The following is a 23,032-nucleotide window of genomic DNA, read 5'->3' on the forward strand; positions in this document are numbered from 1 at the left end:
GTAGTGATGTAAGAGGCATGTAGTGCGTGTTGGGACCATGAGGTCTCTTTCTCCCTCGGCCTTCGCGCTGGTTAGAGCTACAGGCTGCTCTGGCGAGAGGTGACTGGCACAAGTCCCAGGCTGAAGGCCCGCAGCCGTGACTGGACCACTGTCCATGTGGACCTGCCTGGACTTGGTATGGTCTGGTAAGTACCAGCTGCAGTCCGGGGGCCATCTAAGGCTTCTCAGTCTGTCAGGTTCAGCTGCGGGGAGCAACAGTCCACGTAGATGCCTTGATAGATTGCAAGCGTTATGTAAGGTTTTGTAACGAACCGTAATAAGGAGGCAGATCCAAGCAAGACCCAGGTAGTATAGTGGTGCCCACATTTAACTCTAGCACTTGGGAGATGGAGACAGTGGGATCAGAAGTTCAAGGCCAGCTTGGGATACCTGAGACCCTGAGGGGGAGAATTTGGTCTGAGAGTGGTCCCAGGACTTGGAGGTGGACACAGTATCAGAAATTCAAGTGCAGTTTCAACTGCATACATAGTTTGAGACAACATGAGACCCTGGCTCCAAAAAAATGGGACCATTGCAATTGACCTAAATTTGGTTCCCAGAACCCAAGTGAGGAGGCTCACACGCTCCCATAACTCCGTATGTATGGAATTGGACACTCACTTTTGGATGTCTTCAGGCACCTTTACTCAAATGCACACACACACACACACACACACACACACAAACTTTAAAGCAAGCAAAATAATAAACAAATGGTAGGTATGGTGGTACAGGCCTATAATCTCAGCACCGGGGATGCCAAGGCAGAAGGTTCTGAAGTTCAAAGCCGACCTTGGCTAAATAGTAAAGCTATCTGGAAAAACAACTTTGAAAACCGCTGGAGGAGCTGTGGTGGTGAACACCTTTAATCTTAACACTCAGAGGCAGAAGCAGACAGTGCCCTGTGAGTTCAAAGCCAGCCTGTTTTACACAGTGAGTGCCAGGAGAGCCTCTATAGAGAGACCCCTCTCACTCTCCCCTATATAAGATATGATCTGACACCAAAGTATCTTAGCCCATAATTTCCTTTGCCCATTTGTCTTTACTTCAAAACGTGGACATTTGGGCCTGGAGAGATGGCTCACCCAACTCCAAGAACAGTTGCTGCCCCTGCAGAAAATCCTGGTTCAGTTCCCAGAACCCACATGGCTGCTCATGACCTCGTGTAACTTCAGCTCCAGGAGTTTTGACACCCTCTTCTGGAATCAGGGCTACTGTGCACACATATGATACATATATATGCTTTCAGGAAAAGCACTCATACACATTATAAACAAATAAGAGTTTTTTGTTTTGTTTTAAGATGGTGCTCATGTGAACCTTTAATCCCAGCACCTAGGAGACAGAGACAGGCAGATCTCTGTGAGTTCAAGGCCAGCCGGTCTACAGAGCAAGTTCCAGGACAGTTAGGGATATGCAGAGAAAGCCTGTCTCAACAAAAAGACACTCATGCTGGACAAGGTGACACACACCTTTATTCCCAGGACTCAGCAGACAGAGGCAGATGGATCTTTCTTTGTGAGTTCTTCTTTTTTTTTTTTTTTTTTTGTTTGTTTTTTGTTTTGTTCTTTTTTCCGGAGCTGGGGACCGAACCCAGGGCCTTGCGCTTCCTAGGTAAGCGCTCTACCACTGAGCTAAATCCCCAGCCCCTCTTTGTGAGTTCTTAATGAACCTTACCTACTTAGCAAGTTTCAGGCTGGTGAGGGCTACAGATAGTTAAGAACTTGTCTCAAAAAAAATAATTCAAAGTAATGTAGTAAGAGTTGAAGCATGGTCTGAGCTGCTTAGAGCATGTGGTCGCTCTTGGCAGCAGACTGGATTCCCATCACCGTATGGTAGCTCGCAATGTTGTCTGTAATGTCAAGGCTCAGAGGAATCTGAAGGCCTCTCCTGATCCTTTCAGGGCACCACCAGGCACTTCTGTGGTGGACGTGTGTATATATGCATGGATGCAGAACAACCCCGCTGACATGTAAAGTAATAAACTTTAAAACTATACTGAAAGAAAAATAAATAAAACCTACCAAAAGGAAGTGAAGAACAAAGGAAAAGACGAGTTACCATCTGTCCCTGGCGTTGGAAAGTACTGGGAATGAAAATGGCTTTATAGAGTTTCCATGGTTTTTCAGGAAGAAAGAAACACTAAAGGACAAAGCAGGGGGCTGGGGAGATGGCTCCGTGTTCATGAGCCTTTGCTGCTCTTTCAGAGGACCTGGGTTCAGTTCCCAGCACCCGAGTGGTGCCTCGCAACTGTGCGGTTCCAGGAGACCCAGTGCCCTCTTCTGACCTCTTCGTGACGGGGCATGTATGTGGCGTGGATATACATACGTGGAAAACACTGGAAATAAATCTAAAATACATAAATGACAGACTGCTCAACTCTTTATAGTTGCCTCGGAGGCGGGAGAGCGCTGGTTGGCAGCATATGTTTGTAATGCAGCAGCCAGGAGTCAGGCAGGGAAAATTCCAACCCAATTGAGGAGGGATAGATGACAGGGAAGAATATTTTTGATCTCCCAGGAAGAGATTTCTCACAGTCCTGCAGCTTGTCAGATGACATTGCAGGGGAGACTGAAGATAATTCTGGGAAGGACCACATTTTTACACGGGCGGCTTTGTTACTTCTTGGTATATTAAAGGCTCAGCCAGGCTGGAGAGATGGCTCAGCGGTTAAGAGCACCCGACTGCTCTTCCAGAGGTCATGAGTTCAATTCCCAGCAACCACATGGTGGCTCACAACCATCTGTAAAGAGATCTGATGCCCTCTTCTGGTGTATCTGAAGACAGTGACAGTGTACTTATATATAATGAATAAATCTTAAAAAAAAAAAAAAAAAAGGCTCAGCCTAGGCATGCAATGCACACCTTTCATCCCAGCGTTTGGGAGGCAGAGGCAGGCAGATCTCTGAGTGTGAGCCTGTTCTACAGAGCAAGTTCCAAGACAACCCAGGCTGTGCAGAAGAAAAACTCTTGTCTCGAAAAACCACACATTGGAGTGTAAACGAATTTCTTTACTTTTAAATGCCTGTTAGAAAGGGGGAGAGAGGGCTGCAGAGATGGCTCAGCAGTTAAGAGAACCGACTACTCTTCCTGAGGTCCCTGAGTTCAAATCCCAGCAACCACATGGTGGCTCACAGCCATCTATAATGAGATCTGATGCCCTCTTCTGGTGTGTCTTTAAAAAAAAAGAAAGTGGGAGAGATAAAAGGGTCTAGTGATCTTAGTTCATGTTTAGGGCCCAGGAGTAGAGGACTATGTGTAATTAAAAGTAGGGTGGGTCTGGTTCATCACTGCCTGAGTTCTGCTTCTGCCAAATGGCCTGAAGAAATCCTTATCACTTGACAGGACAAGCAGGTTCTCAGGAGGGGACTGTGCCTGCTCCAGAAGCCACCTCTGTAGTGAACCAGTGTCCCCCGGTGTCGAGCAATGGCTCTGACCTTGGATGCTCCTAGTGGTTTCTAGTTTAGAATAATTGGTGACTTTAGGAATCTTTCAGGCGTCTGAAAAAGACGTAAGAAGCTGACAATTAGATGCCTCGGTTCAGCTTTGGAGGGGAGTGGTACAGACATTAGCTTGAATGACTGACCACCTACATAACAGAGGTAAGGGGCCGGCTCCAGTGGAAGGAGACACACAAAATGGAGGTTTTTCAGCCTGCTTCTGGTTTTTTCATTGCTTGTTATTTGTTTGGTTTGGGGTTTTTTGTTTTGTTTTTCAAGACAGGGTTTCTTTGTGTAGGTCTGGTTGTCCTGGAACTAACTCACTCTGTAGACCAGGCTGGGCTCCAACAGAGAGATCCTCCTGCCTCTGCCTCCCAAACCCTGGAATTAAAGATAAAGATGTGAGTTACCACTTCCGGCTGCCTGCTTCTACTTTAAAAAAAGAAAAAGAAAAAAGAAAAACCTAATTTGTGTGTGTGTGTGTGTGTGTGTGTGTGTGTGTGTGTGTGTGTGAAGTCCTTTGGTGCCAGGGTACACACTCAGAAGACTTTCAAGGGTTGATTGTTGCCGTCTTCCATGTGGGTTAAATTCAGGTCACCGAGTACTTAGAACTGCTGAGCCGTCTGTCTCACTGCCCTTGCCAACGATTGCTGTGGGTTCCATGAGAGGAAGCGGTGCTTTGTAGCCAAAGCTGTTTCCAAGGCTTGTTACATTATCAAGACATTTCCTTAGTTTCTTTATCTGAGAATGTCTTAGTTTCTCCCTCACCTTTGGTTTTACGGACTGGGTCCTCCTGTTCCTGTATCAAAGGCTGGCCTCAAACTCAACTCTGTCACCTAGGATGTCCTTGAACTTCTCATCCCCCTGCCTCCATATCCCAAGTGTCAGGATTATAAGTGTGAATCACCACAGACTGGCCAATGGATAGAAATTTCATTCTCAAACTTCAGGCAAAGGGGATTTACTCCCCTGCCTTGGTGTGAGCCCACAGCACACCAAGTTTACCTTTTACATAAGCCGGAGGTGACATCACAATGGACGGCATCACAATTGCCATCACTGTGTGAAGAGGGAGGGCTTGTCCTGGGTCATAGGCTGGAGGGCTCAGGAACAGCCAATCACAGTACCTTTGGAACCTCTGTATGCGACAGGAAGTTGCGAGTGTGTTTGATGCCTATCCCCCAGAAGGTAAAACCAAATTTGAGGTGGGACATGGTAGCCCTTACATCTGGGACCCCAGTACTCAGGAGATAAAAATTGAAGGTTAGGGGCTGGAGAGGTGGCTCAGTGGTTAAGAGCACTGACTGTTCCTCCAGAGGTCCCGAGTTCAAATCCCAGCAACCACATGGTGGCTCACAACCATTGTAATGAGATCCGATGCCCTCTTCTGGTGTGTCTGAAGGCAGCGACGGTGTACTTACGATAAATAAATAAATCTTCTAAAAAATTGGAAGGTCAGGAATTCAATGTAACCCCAGCTACATTGTGAAGCCAGCCTGAGCTACGTGAGACCCAAACAAACAACAACGACAACAATAAACCCTAGAAGCTGAGCTAGAGAGATGGCTCGGCATTTAAGAGCACTTGTTCTTCTAGGGGACCCAGGTGCTTTTCCCAGCATCATCATTCGGGCAACTGACAACCATTCATAACTCCAGTTCTTGTGGCTCCGACTCCCTCTTCTGACCTCCAGTGGCACCAGGCACGCACACGGTACATAGGCATGCAGGCAGGCAAAACACTTGTGCACAAAAAATAAGTAAAACGAACATTTTAAAGGAGCTTTAAAATTTTTCAGTTGCGGTGGGTTTTGTTTTGTTTTTCCGCTGGCTGTCCTGAAACTCACTCTTTTGACCAGGCTGCAACTGGGTTTTAACTTGGGTTCTAGAGATGAAAGTAAAGCAAGGGATTTACCTGTTAGGTTGGGTTTCTGTTGTTGTGAGAGGAAAAAAAAAAAGCATGACCAAAAATATCATGGGGAGAAAAGGATTTATTTGGCTTACACTTCCACATCATAGTCCATCGTTGAAGGGATTTGGCAAATACCTGGAGGCAGGAACTGAAGCAGAGACCATACAAGAAAGCTGCTTATTAGGGGTTGGGGATTTAGCTCAGTGGTAGAGCGCTTGGGTTCAGTCCCCAGCTCCAAAAAAAAAAGAAAAGAAAAAAAAACTGTAAGAAAGCTGCTTATTGGCTTGCTCTTCACAGCTTGCACCTGTCGTCTGTCTGTCTATCTATCTTCTATGACAAGATGAATATATACTATCAATGTCCTTTAGACAGTGCTTCAGTGAGGCTATAAGGCCAGTGGTTCTCAACCTGTGGGTCTTGACCCCCCCCCCAAGACCATCGGGAAAAATATATCTACACTATAAATCATAACGGTAGAAAAACTACAGTTAGGTGGCAACAGTGTAAAACAACTCTATGGTTGAGGAGCACCACAACATAAAGAACTGTATTAAAACGGTTGAAGCATTAGGAAGGTTGAGAACCAGAACATGCTGGAGAGATGGTTTAGGAGTTAAGAGTACTGGCTGCCTTTTTAGAGGACCTGGGTTCAATTCCAGCACCCACATGATCACTTACATCTATCTATAACTCCACTTGCAGGGGTCTGGCACCTTCACAGAGGCAAAACACCAAAAGATCATAAAAGAGAACCACAGCATAAGACCAGAGCTGACAGGCAAGGTTGTGGGCATGTGCCTTTTATGGACAAGCCTGGGACTGCCCTCTAGTGGCAGCTACACAACAAAGCCCTACTGGATTAGACCTCAGAAACTAAGAAAATCGGTCCTGAGCAGGACCACCCTGTTTCTTGATTATAACCAGTGCTCGTTGTCATTAATCAGTTCAGCTAGTATTTATTAACAATGTGCATTGTCTCTGAACTCTAACCCCTGCCTCTCCTGCTTCTCTATCTAGCCATCCCTCCATCTTAGCCTTCCCTCCCCCTGTCTAGTCTTATCTTGCTCTTGATTGTGGAGGAACAGCTTTCAATGTATAATCTTAAAAAAAAAAAAAAAGGAAGAAAAGGGAAAGAAAAAAACACAGACTAGGAAGATTGGTACAGCACTTGCTGAGCAAGCTTACCTGGGCACAGCAGGGAGTCCCTGTAATCCCAAACACAGAGGTAGACACAAAGATTTTTTTGTTTTTGTTTTCTGACCAGCCAGCCTAGCCAGTTAATGATATCTGGGTTCAGTGAGAGACCCTGTGTCAAAAAAAATAAGGTCGAGTGTAATTGAGAAAGACACTGCTGTTGATTTTCAACCTCCATGCATGCATACACACGTACATACACAAAAGAGTAAGTCAGATGTGGTGGCGTGCAAATGTAATCCCAGCATATATTCAGGCAAAACACACATTTAAAAAATTATTTATTGGGGTTGGGGATTTAGCTCAGTGGTAGAGTGCTTGCCTAGCAAGCACAAGGCCCTGGGTTCGGTCCTCAGCTCTGGGGGGAAAAAAATTATTTATTGGGGCTGGAGAGATGGCTCAGCGGTTAAGAGCGCTGACTGCTCTTCCAGAGGTCCTGAGTTCGATTCCCAGCAACCACATGGTGGCTCACAACCACCTGTAATGGAATCTGATGTCCTCTTCTTGTGTCTGTAGACAGCTACAGTGTGCTCACATACATAAATATTTTAAAAAATTATTTTGACAGGGTCTCACTGTGTAGTTCCAGCTGGCCTGGAACTGACCTCTGGGATTAACAGTGAGCTTCCACGTAGGGTTTGATTGATCGGGTTTTGTTTTGAGGCAGAGAGGAGTCTCACTAAGTAGCCCATGTTGACTTAGAACTGGGGATCCTCCTGCCTTCACCTTCCAAATGCCGGGATTACATTAATGTGCCACCAATCTTGGCTCTGTGCCTTGATTTCTACCACCACTCTTCCGCAGTCCGGGAGCGTCAGGGAAACCTCAAGCGTCCAAACCGGCTGTCAGACGGGCTATATTTTTTTTTCTTTCTTATTTTTTAGTTTTTGCTGTTTTGAGACAGGATTTATGTCTCTATGCCGCTCTGTAATTCTCTTTGTGAACCAGGCTGGGCTCAAACTCACAGAAATCCTCCTGCCTCTGCCCCCTGCGTTCTGAGAGTAAAAGCCTGCACCAATACGCCTATCCAAACTGTATTTTTCAAAATACGCTCTCGCGCCTCGCTCCGCACGCTGCGGCAGTTCCCCTTTTCACCCGGCGCGCCGCGTCGAGGACAGTGACGTAGGCGGCGGCGCGCGGCGCGGTGTATCCTGGGATATTTAAGTCCGCTCCGCGGCGCGGAGCCGCGATGTCTCCGGCGGCTGCGGCGGCTGACGGAGGCGAGCGGCGGCGGCCTCCGTTGGGCGTACGGGAAGGCCGGGGCCGGACCCGCGGCTGCGGAGGACCAGCGGGTGCCGCGGCACTGGGCCTAGCGCTGCTCGGCCTCGCGCTCTACCTAGTGCCCGCGGCGGCCGCGCTGGCCTGGCTGGCCGTGGGGGCGAGCGCGGCCTGGTGGGGCCTGAGCCGAGAACCCCGCGGCCCGAGGGGCCTGTCGTCGTTCGTGCGCGAGTCGCGCCGTCACCCGCGGCCCGCGCTCACCGCTTCACCGCTTCCAGCCAAGTCGCCAGTCAACGGTAGCCTCTGCGAACCCCGCAGCCCGCTTGGAGGCCCCGACCCCGCTGAACTCTTACTCATGGGCAGCTACCTGGGCAAGCCAGGCCCGCCGGAGCCTGCCCTCCCGCAGGACCCTAGAGACAGGCCAGGGCGCCGCCCACCCTCACGGTCCCCGCCGTCGTCTTCGACGGCCCAGCGAGTCCACCACGTCTACCCCGCGCTCCCCACCCCACTTTTGCGACCTTCTCGGAGGCCGCCCCACCGGTAAGCCCTGGCTGTCTTCCCAGGGTGGGTCTCTGCGGCAGAGGATTAAACCTAGAATCTGATTTAACTTACCTTCCCTTTTTCTTTACTTTGCCTTTTCCCTTTCTTTTTATCCTTACTCCCTTTCTCTCTTTTTCCATTACTCTCCTTTCTCTTTACTCTTTTTTTTTTTTTCCTCCTTTTTCTTTTTTAAGGTAGGGTGTTTGGTGGCATAGGCTGTCTGGTCACAAACCCTTTCTTTGGCTGAGTCTGGCCTTGAACTCATCCTCCTGCCTCCATCTTCTGGGTGAGTTCACGGACAGGATTACAGGTTTGCACCAGGTTGTATGCTGTGCTGGGATCGAATCATAGCTGGCAGGCAAGCACTCAACCCATTCCCTAGTCTTTGGGGTTTTTTTGTTGTTGTTGTTTTGTTTTGTTTTTGAGACAGGATCTCATATAGCTTGATCTGTCCCTTGAACTCACTCTGTAGGTGAGGGTGACTTTGGACTGCTGACCCTACTGCCTCCACCTACTAAGTGCTGGGATTACAGGTGTGCTCCACTACACTCAGCCTAGATTCTGGATAAAAGCATTTTTATTTTTAAATTGCATATGCATGTAGAGATCAGAGGACAGCTTGCTGGAGTCATTTTTCTCCTTCCATGTGAGTTTGAGATTGGTCTCAGGTCATTAGACTTGGCAGCCAGCTTAAGTCATTTCACTGTCCTTGATAAGTGTGCCTAGTTGAGTTGATGAATACCCGTTAATGTTTGGTTTTTGCTGTGTATTGTATATTTCAAACACAAGTTAGGGGGAGGAAAAAAAACTATTCCTACACACACCAACTGCATGTGCTTTTCTTCCAAAGTACCTGTGTGGGCAAGGTTTCAGTTTCCCTCTTTTTTTTTTTTTTTTTTTTTTTTTTTTATGTTAATCGTTGATGTTCTTGTTTTTTTTTTTTTTTTTTTTTTTTTATTAACTTGAGTATTTTTCAGTTTCCCTCTTAATTTGGTGAAGTCCACAGTAGAGACAACCATTAAGCAACTGATACTTCCTGCTTTCGGATGAAATGGGAGAAATTTGCCATAAAAATGCTACGTTCCCTGTTGCTTGAGAAAAAGGAAAGTTTAAGCTGTTAGTGTCACCGAGCGCTTTGTCTAGCATGCACACACCCCTGGGTGTCATTACCACCACTGTCAAAAAATAAGATAAAAATGGAAAGAGAGAGGTTGATACTCTCTGGAAAAGAAGTGTTATTGCCTCTTGTTTCTGCAGTCAGTTGAGTTTGGTATTAAGACTGTGGCTCCAGCACGTGTCTCTGTCCTGTTCTCCACAGAGATTGTGGGCCTTTATCCAGTCGGTTTGTTATAACACCCCGAAGACGATATCCCATTCAGCAAGCCCAGTATTCCTTGCTGGGGGCACTTCCAACCGTATGCTGGAATGGTGGCCATAAGAAAGCCGTGCTATCTGCACGGAACTCGAGGATGGTGTGCAGCCCAGTGACAGTGAGGATTGCCCCTCCAGACAGCAAGCTATTTCGATCACCAATGTGAGTACCTGTGTGTGTGTACAAACTTGTGTGTGCACGTAAGCACCTGTACCTGTGTGGAGACCAGAAGAAGGCCTTAGGACTCTTTCATTGCCCTCAGATTTTTCCTTTGAAGCCAGAGTTTCTCTGAACCTGAGGCTCCTGTTTCAGTCTAGCTGTTCCAGCCCCAGTTGTCCTTTTTCCTTTGGAGCTGCGTTTATGGGGTATGCAGGATCCCTGGATGGTTGTATGGGTCCTGGATCTGATCTTCAGTCCTTGTGATTGTGCAACTCTGTCACTCTCCAATGTGCACGTACTCACAAGCACACGTATGCGCATATTCACAGACCAGGCTGGCCTGAAATTGAGTAGCTCAAGCTGTCCCAAAACTCAGGATGATCCTCCTGCCTCTTACTGTTGGGATTAAAGGCACAAGCCACCATTCCTGACTTAGTAGTCATGGTAGTCAAGGCCTTGCTTGTTGGTTAGCTTCTGGATTCTGTTCTGTACATGCATGGTAGTTAAAATAGCCTGTCTCCAGAATCTTCTCTCTCATTATAGGCCGGAGCAGATACTCAGCACCACACTGTCTTCACCATCAAGTAATGCCCCAGACCCTTGTGCAAAGGAGACGGTGCTGAATGCCCTCAAGGAAAAGAAGAAAAGGACAGTGGCAGAGGAAGACCAGCTGCATCTTGATGGCCAGGAAAACAAGAGAAGGTAATAGGCGGTCTCAGTAGAGTGTAACTCCTTCCCAGGGGAATCAGAGTAAGTGTTGGTGACTACCATGAAGATATAAGGGGCCCATCTCCAGTATGAACCATGGAGAAGCTTGGTAACAAGGGCTTTAGTAGTGCTCACCTCTTAGGGCACGGGTTAGGTAAGTGTCGTCCTTATACCCTTAAGCCTGCATTGGCATTGGCCCTCACTCACCACCCACCCACTCAACACACCCTTCCCTCCCAGAGTTCTGAGGCAGATCCATGTTAGACTCTACAACTCCTAGGCCTTCTACCTCTAAAATGGTGGCCTGTGTGACCAGCTATCTGCCTTGGATGCTAATCTGTTGAATTTTATTTTCAAAAGTAAATGCTCAAAGGCTCCCCCACCCAGTTGTGTTCTGTTTGTTTGGTTTTGTTGTTGTTGTTTTGGTTAAATACCAGTAGTGTTGTTGAATGGAAGGCATAGTAGGTCTGTCAGTGATGAGCAGAACCAATTTCCTCTTTAGTATATGAGAACTCAGTCAGAATAGAGAAGGCAGCTTCCTGACTGTACAAAGGGAAGGTTGAAGAGGATCATTGGGAGATATAGGACCTTTGTTTTTTGAGGTCATTGTTACTGCTTTGTGGTCCTGGGGATGAAACTTAGGGCCTCCTGCATGCTATGCAAGTGTTCATCTGCCAAGCCAAACCCCCTAGTTCCCAGTGTAGGATTCCAGGCAATAGCTGTGTCACTGACCGTATACGCAGCCCTCTTTCAAGCAAACAAATTTGTGTGTGTTCACATATATACATAAGCAAATACACACACACATCTATACATAGGGCTATGTGTAGTTTGCTTTTTTTTTTTTTTTTCTTCGGAGCTGGGGACCTAACCCAGGGCCTTACGCTTGCTAGGCAAGCGCTCTACCACTGAGCTAAATCTCCAACCCTTTTTTTTTTTTTTTTTACTATTTTTTATATGCTTGCTACGCATGTAGTTCAGAAGAGTTCAGAAGTTCAGAGCTCCTGAAACTGGAGTTTGGATAATTATGAGCCTCAGTGTGGGTGCTGGGTTCTCTGCAAAAACATCCAGTGCTCTAAACTACTGAGCCATTTTTCCAGCCTCAATTTCTGAAATTTTAAAATCGCATTGTATTCATTTATTTGGGGGTGGGGGGTCTAGAAGCATATAGACTTGCCACACAAGATATGTGGAAGCCAGAGAGCATCTTAGAGTAATTGGCTCTCTCTCCTTCCGCCATGTGGGCTAGGATAGCATTCAAGTCATCAGACTTGGTGGCAAGTACCCTACTCACACTGACCCAGCTCTCTAACGTACTGGGTTTTCCTGGGAAGGGTGTGTTTGAGACGGCTTTGCTATTTACCTCTGACTGACCACTTGCTGTCTAGATCAGGCAGTCTTCTTTCCACGTGCCAACACTCCTTGCAAGGCTGCTTATTTAAATGGTTGACAAGGTCATTACGGGTAGTTATGAGTGTATGAGACCTGGAAGGAGGAGCGTGTTAGAAATGAGGAAGAGCTCCTGAGGACATGGTGCACCATACACCTAGGAAGAATAGCTGCCATCCCCTTTGCCTGGACTACTCAAGAGCTGACAGATTTTCAATTGACCATTTCCAATACTGGATGACAAAAATAAAGTGAAGGAGATTTGCTCTTCTTTTTGAGACAGTTTTTATAACCCAGGCCAGCTTGTAATTCACTGTATAGCCCAGGCTGGACTGGAATTCATAATCATTCTGCCATAGCCTCCTGAGGGCTGGGTTATATGTGTGCATCACCATGCCTCACACTGGTTAGCGAACCTTAAGAAGTGGTACCTGCACGTGTGGACTAAAGGCTATCAGAGGAGTTGCAGGCATGGCAAGTAAGCAGCTGTGCTAATGCCCCAGAGCTAAGCAGGAGCGACAGCCGATGGCCAGGGAGGAAGTGACAATGGCTGTGGTCCAGGTAGATGTCTAGGCCCTGGCGCACTGAGGCTGAGGACTCCGATATCTTCCCTGTAGTTGGAATGTCGCAGGGCCCTCTGTGTGTGATGTACAGGGCTTCCTTGCGCCTTTGGAGCACTGGATGTATGTGACCTGTAATGTAGCTACGTCTGTGATTGTTAACATCTTGATATGAAATTAGCCACTGCAACCTGGTAAGTCTGCAGAGCATGCTCGCTGGCCCGGTAACCTCAGCACGGTGGAGGCTGAGCCAGAAGGGTTGGAAGTTTGGGGACAGCCTGGGGCTGTGTGAAATGTTGTGGTGTAGTTTGGGCAGAATAACAAGAACTTAATTCAAAATGGTTTTCCTTCGTGTGGTACACCTGAATAGTTGAGGCATTTTGGAAGATTTTTTTCTTATTCCTTAGTTACCAGGTCAATCTTAAGAGTAATGTATTTTACAGAACTGAATGGTTTGAAACAAACTTTTTCTTGTTTAGCGTGAAATGAATACTCTATAGAGGTGGGGCTGGGCCCCAGGAGTATGAAGAAATGCTTTCTGTCTTCTTTACTTACATGTTTGTATGGGAGTTGGTTCACACAGGCGGTCAGAGCACAGCTTGTGAGGGTCCGTCTTCTCGTTCCACTGTGTAAGGTCCAGGGAATGAAAGGTTGGGAGGACAGGCACACTGTTTCATGGAGGACTCTTTTGATTTATCACAGACGCCACGATAGCAGTGGGAGTGGACATTCGGCATTCGAGCCCCTTGTGGCCAACGGAGTCCCTGCTGCATTTGTGCCTAAGTAAGTGAGGTCCTCGGTGATGGAATGCTACTGCTTAGGAATGTGCTTCCGACAGCATCTGCCCTGTCACTTCTCTCTGCGCTCCACAATGTGTCCACTTCACATGCTTAAATCTGGAGGAACATTCTAATTCCCGTGACACAGATATTTCCTCTCCAGTTTCTTTCCAGGTTTTTCCATTAATATGGGTGAAATACCCAGAGGACCTGTGTTTAGTGACATGTTACATATATATAATTATATATGTGCTGTTGCGGTATATAGGTGATGACTATATATTACGCTAGTGTGTTGTGGTAATCTTTCTGGAGTAAGCACTCTGATACCCATGAGAGAAGAGAGCAGATGTGGTCACTAGTTGACGGAAGCCAGGATAGCTCCTAAGAGCTTGTTCCTGGGCCAATTCATAGTCTCATCTTATACTCATCTAAGCTACGAGGTGGGGCAAGTAAGCAAGTACATTTTACAGGTGCGTACGAGCAGTCGGGTTGTTTCGAGGGTGTATTATAGTGAACAGGAGAAGCTAAGTAAACCACTAAGTAACGTAGTAAGTCTGTGTCTAATGCTTGCTCTATCTCACTCTACTTGACTAAATGTTAGTTTGATCCTTCACAAATGGATCACAAGGCTTCTGCTGTGCATGAAATGTTGTGATATGGAATATCTCGACATTTGAGTTTAAAATGTGTGAGAGGAAGTCTGCATGGAAGGAACATAGGCTCCATATGATGAAAAGGCTCCGTCAAGCCTTGCATTCAACCCGCTGTACTGCACTGTGGGAGACATGCACACATGTGTGGACCACCGAAATATGAAAGGCCCTTAAACAGGCAAAAGGTCGGTGAGGAGGCTTTGAAGGCCCCAGTCCAGAGCACTGTCTCAAAGCAACACAGGTGTCTGGGAGCTAGCTAAAGCGGTGGAGTGCTGGTGGAAGGAGGGGACATTGCTGGCTCTGCTGCAGCAGGATGCCCAGGTGAGAGAGAAGAAGCACACTGCCACAGTTGTCCGTGAACTGGTTTATGGTTGATGCGGGTTGCCCTGGGAAATGGTAAGGGGACCATACCGTAACAGGGCTAAGCAACACAGAAAGGACTATGGGAGATTTCTCTTTTTGGTTGGAGTCTCAGGACAGAGTAGTTGGTGCTCAACTCTTGAGTTTTTTTTTAGCAGCTTTATTGAGGGATCATTGACAGATGTTAAACTGATGTCCCCTTGATGCCACAATCAAGGTGTAGCTCTTCCTGTTTGTGTTTCCCATGCTGTGGCTTACCCAGTCACTTTGTCAGATACAGGCGGCCATATCATCTGTTGATAGTGCCCTCGGTCACACACCTGCCTGCAGTAGCCTATGTCCTCCTCTTCCTTTCTGTTAGGCCTGGCTCCCTGAAGAGAAGTCTGGCTTCCCAGAGCTCGGATGACCACTTGAACAAACGGTCTCGCACCTCCTCTGTGAGCTCCCTGACTAGCACATGCACAGGAGGCATCCCCAGCTCCAGCCGCAACGCCATCACCAGCTCCTACAGCTCCACCCGAGGTGTCTCACAGGTGGGTCTCCATGAGCAAAGGAGCAGACCTCCCTCCTGCTTTGCACTGAACCTGGCTCTAGCCTGAAGTAGCAAATAAACGAGATCAGTGGGATAAACAGCAAGCAAACCTGGTACAGAGAGCCTGCAGATAGAGACTGAAAAGCAGTGCGGTAAATGGGACTGAAAGAGTTTGTTCAGTGTGGAATATAAAGGAGATTTATAGGCAACTAGAATTTAGTGTGAGTTTTGATGCATGAAGAAGTTGTCATTCTTGTTTAGAGTTAGTTAGCGTCCATAGGTGGGGAAGCCAGGCAGCCCCACTGGCAGGCGTGCTTGGGGTTGAGTATTGGTATTGACACTAGGAGCTGCACAGGCTCCTGCAGGTAGATCAGTCGCCCTTTGTGTTTTTCCTTTTGTTTTTGAGACACGGTCTCATGTGTCCCCTGGCTGTCCTGAAGCTTGCTGTACCTCAGGCTGGGCTTGAACGAGCAATGAGCCTCCTCTTTCTGCCTCCTGAGGATTAGGTCTCCAGCTTGCACCTCCATACCCAGCTGGTATTTTATATTCATATTCATATTCATGGGGTGTCAGAATCTGTAAAAGTGCAGGGTGTACTTGTTATTGTAGGTGATTTTTGTTGAAATAATGAATACAAGTATTACCTTTTTATTTTTTTTTTTTAATTTCTTTTTTTTAACTTATTATTTTGCAGTGTGTGGTGGAATACATGGTCTACGTAGTAAATTGCAATCAGGGCTATGCAGTAAGACATGGTCTTAAAAAAAATAAAAGAAAAGAAAAATTATTTGGGCCTCTGAGAGTTTAGGGGCAACATATGCATGCAGGTGCCCAGAGGCCACCAATCTCCTAGAATAGGATTATAGTACTTGTAAGCAGTCTGGTGTGGAGGCTGGGAACCAACCTGGGTCGTCCTCAAAAGCAGCAAGTGTTTCTTAACCACTGAGCCAGCTCTCCACACTCTCAAAAAGGTTATTTTTAGTTTTGCTGTAGTTGTTTGTTTTTCTTTTTAGTTTTTTCAGACACAGTCTCTCAGTAAAATAGCCCTGGCTGTTCTAGAACTAAATATGTAGACCTGTCTGGCCTTGAACTCAAAAAATCCACCCTCCTTTGCCTCCCTAGTGCTGGGATTAAAGGTGTGTGCCTCACCGTCTGGCCAGTTCAGAACATCTGCCAGTAATGGTCTCAGATGTGTCTCTGCTTGACTTGCAGCTGTGGAAGAGGAGTGGTCCCACCTCTTCTCCCTTCTCCAGCCCAGCTTCCTCCCGCTCCCAGACACCAGAGAGGCCAGCCAAGAAGACAAGGTGATCATCATTCCCTCCTGGTCACTTTGTATGGACGGGGCAATGGGCTTAACAGGGATTAGCTGGTGGGCTGCTTTTTCTGACTCAGCAAATCAAAGAGTCAAACCCCAGAAAAGTAGCAAAGAGCCTGCTAGAGTTATGTCCCTGTCCTACAGTGAGAGCAGCTGATGGCTGGAGTTCCTTCTCTGTCTCATACTCCACTGGGAGTGGTGCAGAGTGGACCCGGTCAACAGGGAGCCTGAGTCTCTCGCCCCAGTTCACCCTTCCCTGGAGCTCAGCTCCCTCAAGGATCAGGTCTGTCTGTGTCTGGCCCCACCTCCCTACCTGCCACCCAGCCTTTTTTTATTTTGTATGTCTGTCTGTCTGTCTTGGGCCTGCTTCCTCACCAGTTCCTCCTTGTTCCTGGCACTAACCTACCGTTAGAGCCTGAAGATGTAGTCTGGGACCCTGGACTTGGCAGGCTTTGAGTAAAGCTTTGCAGATCCCTGTTCTGTATTTGATTAAAGGCTGGTTGTTCATGGCCTCTGTCAACTCATAGTGATATGCTGACACCTAGAGCTGTGGTTTTTCTAGACTTTGCCTGTGTAGGAATGTGCAAGTGTGTGTGGGGGGTGCCATGCAGCCTCCAGGCCTTCCCAAGTAAACCCTAGCTTTTCACAATCTCCACAGAGAGGAGGAACCATGTCACCAGTCCAGTTCTTCAGCTCCCTTGGTGACAGACAAGGAGTCCCCAGGAGAAAAGGGTAAGTAGAGAAGCCATGGGAGCCGAGAGTGGCATCTCCAGTGGAAGTTAGCCACTGTGAGGCTTGGAAGATAGTTGTAGCCCTTTGGAGGTCCAGCATAGGAAGAGTGTCCACTGCAGAATATGAGGACTGCCAGGCCATGAGCTCAGGGTTGGGCTCTGAGGAGTGGGGTCACAGCTGTTCCGGAAGCAGTCAGAAACAACACTAACACAGAAAACAATCTCTTCCAAACTGTCTTGACCTTACTAGGGAGGCCAGCAACCCTTGTTTCTGTAGTTACAGATCCAGCCACGGGGAAGCAGCAGAGCCTGTGGACTTCCCCACCCACACCTGGCAGCTCCGGGCAACGCAAACGCAAGATTCAGCTGCTGCCCTCCCGGCGAGGGGACCAGCTCACCTTGGTATGTCTTATCGATCCCTCTCAGCTCTTTTAGTCTTAGGGAGTCTGGGGCAGGTTTCCACAGCTTCTGGGGTTGGTCTAACCTGTCTCTGTTTGCTTGGGCAGCCTCCACCCCCTGAGCTTGGCTATTCCATCACTGCTGAAGACCTGGACATGGAGAGGAGAGCCTCACTGCAGTGGTTTAACAAGGTCTTGGAGGATAAGACGGGTAAGACTGTGGAGCTCAGCATGCTCTGTGTGTGTTTCAGCTTTCCTGGGGAGAGAAGTTGTAGAATACTTGATTTTTCCATTTAGTTCTGAGTCTCATCTTCCAAGACTGCCTTCAGAGTCATAATACTGCTGCTTCAGCCTCCAAAGTGCAGGGTTTCAGATGTGTGCCATCACAACCAGCTCTTGGGTCTTTGTCCCCACTTGTTCTACCAGGGGCCTTATTACCAGGAGCTGTCACCAATACTTTCCCATGGGAAATGGGAGTTTTGAATTGTGTGTGAAAATAGAGTTACTGTGTAACTGCTTAGTCTCCCATTCATAGTCCTCTTGCCTGCACTCCCGTGTGCTGGAACACAGGCCGTGTGCCACCAGTGAGGTTAGGGAAGCATTTCTGGACAGGTGTTTCTGAATCTGGAAGGAGGTCCGATGTAAAAAGCTTACCTTTCTTCTGCAGATGATGCCTCTACCCCAGCCACTGACACCTCCCCAGCCACCAGCCCTCCCTTCACACTCACCCTGCCTACCGTGGGGCCTGCTGCCTCACCAGCCTCCCTCCCAGCTCCCAGCTCTAACCCACTGTTGGAGAGTTTGAAGAAGATGCAGGAGTCTCCAGCCCCATCCTCCTCAGGTAAGCAGAGCAGTGTGCCCTGGAATTACAGGCTTTTGATATGACGGGAGTGTGTAGCCTGTCAGTTCAGGGCTTCAGAATGCCCTGGTCTGGAAATACACAGGGAGACGGGCTGTAATACTGGGTTCATGGTTGAAAGGCAGCTAGCTGCCCTAGCTGTCCTGAGTGTGTCTTCTCTGCATTGAGAACGCTGTCTTCTTTGGGAGGTATGAACAGTGTGAGGCATCTATAGCTTTCTGGACCCCAAACCTAGAGTAACTGAAACTGGGACTAGTGAGCCTTACCAGCTAATGCCTTCATGGCCCACACTTGAACACGCTGTGTAGTTGACTTCTCACACTAGAGTGCAGGCGTGCTGATGTAGCTCTCGGGGCTGGCCAGACACTCTTTGCTGGGTTGGTAAACATGATGGGCCTTTGTCCCATGTAGACAGGGAAGTTGCAGAGCTGCAGGAATAGCATTTTCCTTCATGACCATACATGGAGCCCTAGGCTCCCCTGCTTTCCCTTCTGTCTTTGCTGGAATCTGTGGGGGTACAAATGTCTTGAGTCGTGGTGTGGTGGTGGTTGCTGGAGGGTGCAGGCGTGTTGAGTGCCACTCTCAGACTTCCTCAGGACTCACTTCACTTCTTCTCTTCCCAGAACCTCCTGAGGCAGCAACAGTTGCGGCCCCTTCACCTCCGAAGACACCTAGCCTCCTGGCCCCTCTTGTCTCACCACTGACAGGGCCCCTAGCCAGCACCTCCTCAGACTCCAAACCTACAACCACCTTCCTGGGGCTGGCTTCTGCTTCATCCGCCACACCACTCACTGACACCAAGGCCCCTGGAGTCTCTCAGGCCCAGCTGTGTGTCAGCACCCCAGCCGCCACAGCTCCCTCCCCAACTCCAGCCAGCACGCTGTTCGGGATGCTGAGTCCACCTGCCAGCTCCTCTTCCCTTGCCACTCCTGGCCCAGCTTGCGCTTCTCCCATGTTTAAGCCCATTTTCCCGGCCACACCTAAGAGTGAGAGTGATAATCCCTTGCCAACTAGCTCCTCAGCCGCCACAACAACTCCAGCCAGCACCGCCCTCCCCACAACAGCAACCGCCACAGCTCACACTTTCAAGCCCATTTTTGAGAGCGTGGAGCCATTTGCAGCCATGCCCCTGTCACCTCCCTTCTCCCTGAAGCAGACAACTGCTCCAGCCACCACTGCAGCCACATCAGCTCCTCTCCTCACTGGCCTGGGCACTGCCACTTCCACAGTGGCCACTGGCACCACAGCTTCTGCCTCCAAGCCTGTGTTTGGCTTTGGAGTGACCACTGCAGCGAGCACTGCCAGTACCATAGCTTCCACCTCCCAGTCACTTCTGTTTGGGGGAGCCCCGCCTGTTACTGCTTCCAGTTCCGCCCCAGCCCTGGCCTCCATCTTCCAATTTGGCAAGCCCCTTGCCCCAGCAGCGTCTGTGGCGGGCACCTCCTTTAGCCAGTCCCTTGCCAGCTCTGCCCAGACTGCTGCCAGCAATAGTAGTGGGGGCTTCAGTGGTTTTGGTGGGACCCTCACCACCTCCACCTCTGCCCCTGCCACCACCAGCCAGCCCACTCTGACCTTCAGCAACACTGTCACCCCCACCTTCAACATTCCCTTTAGCGCCAGTGCCAAGCCTGCGCTCCCAACCTACCCCGGAGCCAACTCACAGCCCACATTTGGAGCCACTGATGGGGCCACCAAGCCGGCACTTGCCCCAAGTTTTGGCAGCTCTTTCACTTTTGGCAACTCTGTGGCCTCAGCCCCGTCGGCAGCCCCAGCACCAGCCGCCTTTGGTGGTGCTGCACAGCCAGCTTTCGGAGGGTTGAAAGCCTCAGCCTCCACCTTCGGCACCCCTGCCAGCACTCAGCCGGCTTTCGGTAGCACCACCTCCGTGTTCTCCTTTGGTTCAGCCACCACATCTGGCTTTGGTGCTGCTGCCGCCACCACACAGACCACCCACAGTGGGAGCAGCAGCTCTCTGTTTGGCAGCTCTACTCCATCCCCATTCACATTCGGTGGCTCAGCAGCTCCTGCTGGTGGTGGAGGCTTTGGGCTTAGTGCTACACCAGGTACCGGCTCCACCTCTGGAACTTTTAGCTTTGGATCTGGACAGAGCGGGACCACGGGCACCACCACCTCCTTTGGGGGAAGTCTGAGTCAGAACACCCTGGGCGCACCTAGCCAGAGCTCACCGTTCGCCTTCAGTGTGGGCAGTACACCTGAAAGCAAGCCTGTGTTTGGAGGTAAGATCCACAACCCTGTTAGGGGTTAGTGCACCATAGTCGTCTGCATTGTTAGAGGCCAACTAGCAATCCAAACTAGAGATGATGGGAGCCCTGTGCAGTGAAGAAAGGTTTCTGGAGGCTTGGAGAGGTGGCTGGTCTTAGGTCTTTGGCTGTATGTCTGTCTGTTTACCACATGTGTGCTGGTGCCCGCCCCCAGCAGCTACAAGAGGGCGTTAGATCCCTGGGAGCTGCCATGTGGGTGCTGGAAATTGAATCTAGGTCTCTGAAACCATTGAGCTATCGCTCCAGCCTCAATTAGAAAACCAAAATCAATGCCTTTGAAGAAGTAATGAATGGAAGGAAAAATGTTTGGTTTATGTGCTTGGTGTTAACCTGTGCGTACAGTCATTCCTAGCTTTATCTTGTATGGTTACTTGTGCTTGTACAGGAAGCACTTTTAACTCACCAAGCCATCTCCCCAGCTGCTGTAATTTATAGTGTGTATGTATGCACGTGCATGCGTATACATGTACATGCACATTACCATGGTGTACAGATAGAGGTCAGAGTGTAACTTTATGGAGTAGGTTATCTTTCCCTTTCCTTAAATTCTGAGACTAAAACTCGGGTTGCCCGACTTGTGCTGCAAGTGCTTTCCCTCTGAGCCATCGCACTGGCTTCTGTTTGCTTTGTGTGTGTGTGTGTGTGTGTGTGTGTGTGTGTGTTTGATACTGCTTCCTAGTGTAACCCAGGTTGCCCTCTAATTCAAGATCTTCATACTTCCCAAAGCTCCAGTGATGGGCACACACCCGCTGCAGGCTGCAGGGGAGGGTAGCCTCACGGCATAGAGGCAGAAGCAGGAATGGTGGATTCATGTGCAGAGAATAGGCAAGATTGGCTGGAGGTTGCAAGGCTGGCAGAGTTCAGGGTTGGTCATAGTCAGGATTCATTGCCTGGATTTTAAATGTCCAGGGAAGTCACAGCAGAATTTCAAGCCTAAGGGTGAAGAGGTCGTACAGCAGTGTGCAGAGTGAGTTTTGGTCCTAAGAGCTGCTGACTTCTTCAGTAAATAGAAGCGCTTAGTGAAGTGAGGAAGATGGACCAGGGCAGGAGGCAGGTCTGTTGAGTGAGTTGTCAGGAACATGAGAAAGGGGATGTAAGGGAAGACAGTGGAAGGCTTGCTCACATAGCTTGCAGAGGTTCAAGCAGCCTCTGGAATAAGGAGGTGGATGTGGCTGGGGAGATAGCTCAGTAGTCAAACTGCCTGATGCTTGCAGTTGAGGATCTGAGTTCAGTCTCCTGTGCTAAAGCGTGCTGAGGCCGTGGGAACCTGTAAATCCCAATGCTGGGTGTGTGGAGGTTGGCAGATCCTCTAAACTCACCGTCCCTCTAGCCACCATAGCCAGCTCCAGGCCAGTGAGAGACTCAGAGACACCCAGTGTCAACCTCTGGCTTCTGTACACTCCCATAGATGAGTACTGCTCTGGTGCAGATACACACACACAACAGATAACACTCAGAGTTCGTGTGTGTGTCATTAGCACTAAAAGATCATGAATCTTGCTCACTTAAGAATGGGGAGGGGGAGGGATCAGGATCCTTGTTGCGGGGAGGGTGGTGATTGACAGGTGACCTTCCAAAGGACCACCACTGTTAGTTAGAGCCTGGTGACCTGAACCACAGGAATTGGCCTGGGTGTGGTATTGCATGTCCGTCATCCCAGCACCTAGTCTTGGGCAGGAGGTTGGAGAGTTGAAAGCCAACGTGGGCTACATAGCAGAAAACCCAGTCTCAAAAAAGCAAAACAAAGAAATTGGGAGTTTGAGATAGAAGGGGAGAGAAGTGGTCTGGAGTCAGCGTCAGAGCAAGACAGCCCTGAGACAACTACACACAGGCAGAGCAGGGGCCATTCCCATAGGGCATGCTGAGAAGAAGAGGGACCCTCCAAGATGAGTGAGGGGAAGGGGCAGGGAACAAGGGAGAAGAGGCAGGGAGGGCTAACCTGACAGCCCCACATCTCACTGCAGTTGTATAATGGAGGGGTGGCAGAGACTGGTTTCATCAGGCCTGGAGCTGGGGGTTAGTGTGATAACAGTCTGGTCTCTAACTCTTCTGTCTCCCCTTTAGGCACATCCACACCTACTTTTGGGCAGAGTGCCCCTGCCCCAGGAGTCGGCACCACAGGCAGCAGCCTCTCATTTGGGGCCCCTTCAACACCTGCCCAAGGCTTTGTTGGAGTTGGACCTTTCGGTAAGTCACCAGTCTGTTGTCAGCATGGCATCCTTGTCCCTTGAGTGGGGAGTGATTAGGAATATAGCAGGTTGCTGGCCCTCGGGGTTCAGGGAAGTCGAACAGCAAAAGTTGAGTCTTCTCAGGAAGCTCAAGTATTTGAGGAGCCAAGTGCTGGTGTTTTATTTATTTCTGTGTGCATTTGTGTTTTCCTGCATATTATCTGTCTGTGTGAGGGTGTCAGAGTCCCTGGAACTGGACAGTTGTGAGCTGCTATGTTGGTGCTGGGAATTGAACTCAGGACCTCTGGAAGCAGCAGCCAGTGCTCTTAACCACCGAGCCATCTCTCCAGCTAAGAGCTGTGAGGGCTCCCCGTGACTTCAGAAGCCCTAGTGAAACACTTAGGTTTCTGCTATTGACCGAC

The 23,032-nt window shown here is 49.0% G+C and overlaps 1 protein-coding gene and 1 long non-coding RNA gene across 3 annotated transcripts in view; one reads left to right on the forward strand and one right to left on the reverse strand.

Annotated features, from left to right (window-relative positions):
* Pom121 (POM121 transmembrane nucleoporin) overlaps positions 1 to 23,032 on the forward strand; it is a 25,106-nt gene continuing 2,074 nt past the window's right edge. Inside the window, exons 1-12 of one of the 2 annotated variants that reach the window (XM_087577501.1) lie at positions 1 to 185; positions 9,661 to 9,876; positions 10,417 to 10,575; positions 13,233 to 13,313; positions 14,687 to 14,858; positions 16,070 to 16,161; positions 16,831 to 16,904; positions 17,181 to 17,305; positions 17,410 to 17,512; positions 17,969 to 18,142; positions 18,784 to 20,397; positions 22,507 to 22,629. In XM_087577501.1, coding sequence (XP_087433627.1) covers positions 9,812 to 9,876; positions 10,417 to 10,575; positions 13,233 to 13,313; positions 14,687 to 14,858; positions 16,070 to 16,161; positions 16,831 to 16,904; positions 17,181 to 17,305; positions 17,410 to 17,512; positions 17,969 to 18,142; positions 18,784 to 20,397; positions 22,507 to 22,629 — 2,782 coding nt within the window. In that variant the 5' untranslated portion in view covers positions 1 to 185; positions 9,661 to 9,811. 2 annotated transcript variants of the gene reach the window in all.
* LOC120095917 (uncharacterized) lies at positions 5,452 to 7,686 on the reverse strand. The gene is made up of 3 exons (XR_015634744.1): positions 7,550 to 7,686; positions 6,576 to 6,696; positions 5,452 to 5,622 (listed from the first exon to the last, which is right to left on the reverse strand). It is a non-coding gene; the product is annotated as an uncharacterized LOC120095917 (long non-coding RNA).

This window comes from Rattus norvegicus, chromosome 12 (genome assembly GCF_021556685.1).
Source record: "Rattus norvegicus strain SHRSP/BbbUtx chromosome 12, alternate assembly SHRSP_T2T, whole genome shotgun sequence".
Classification (NCBI taxonomy): domain Eukaryota; kingdom Metazoa; phylum Chordata; class Mammalia; order Rodentia; family Muridae; genus Rattus; species Rattus norvegicus.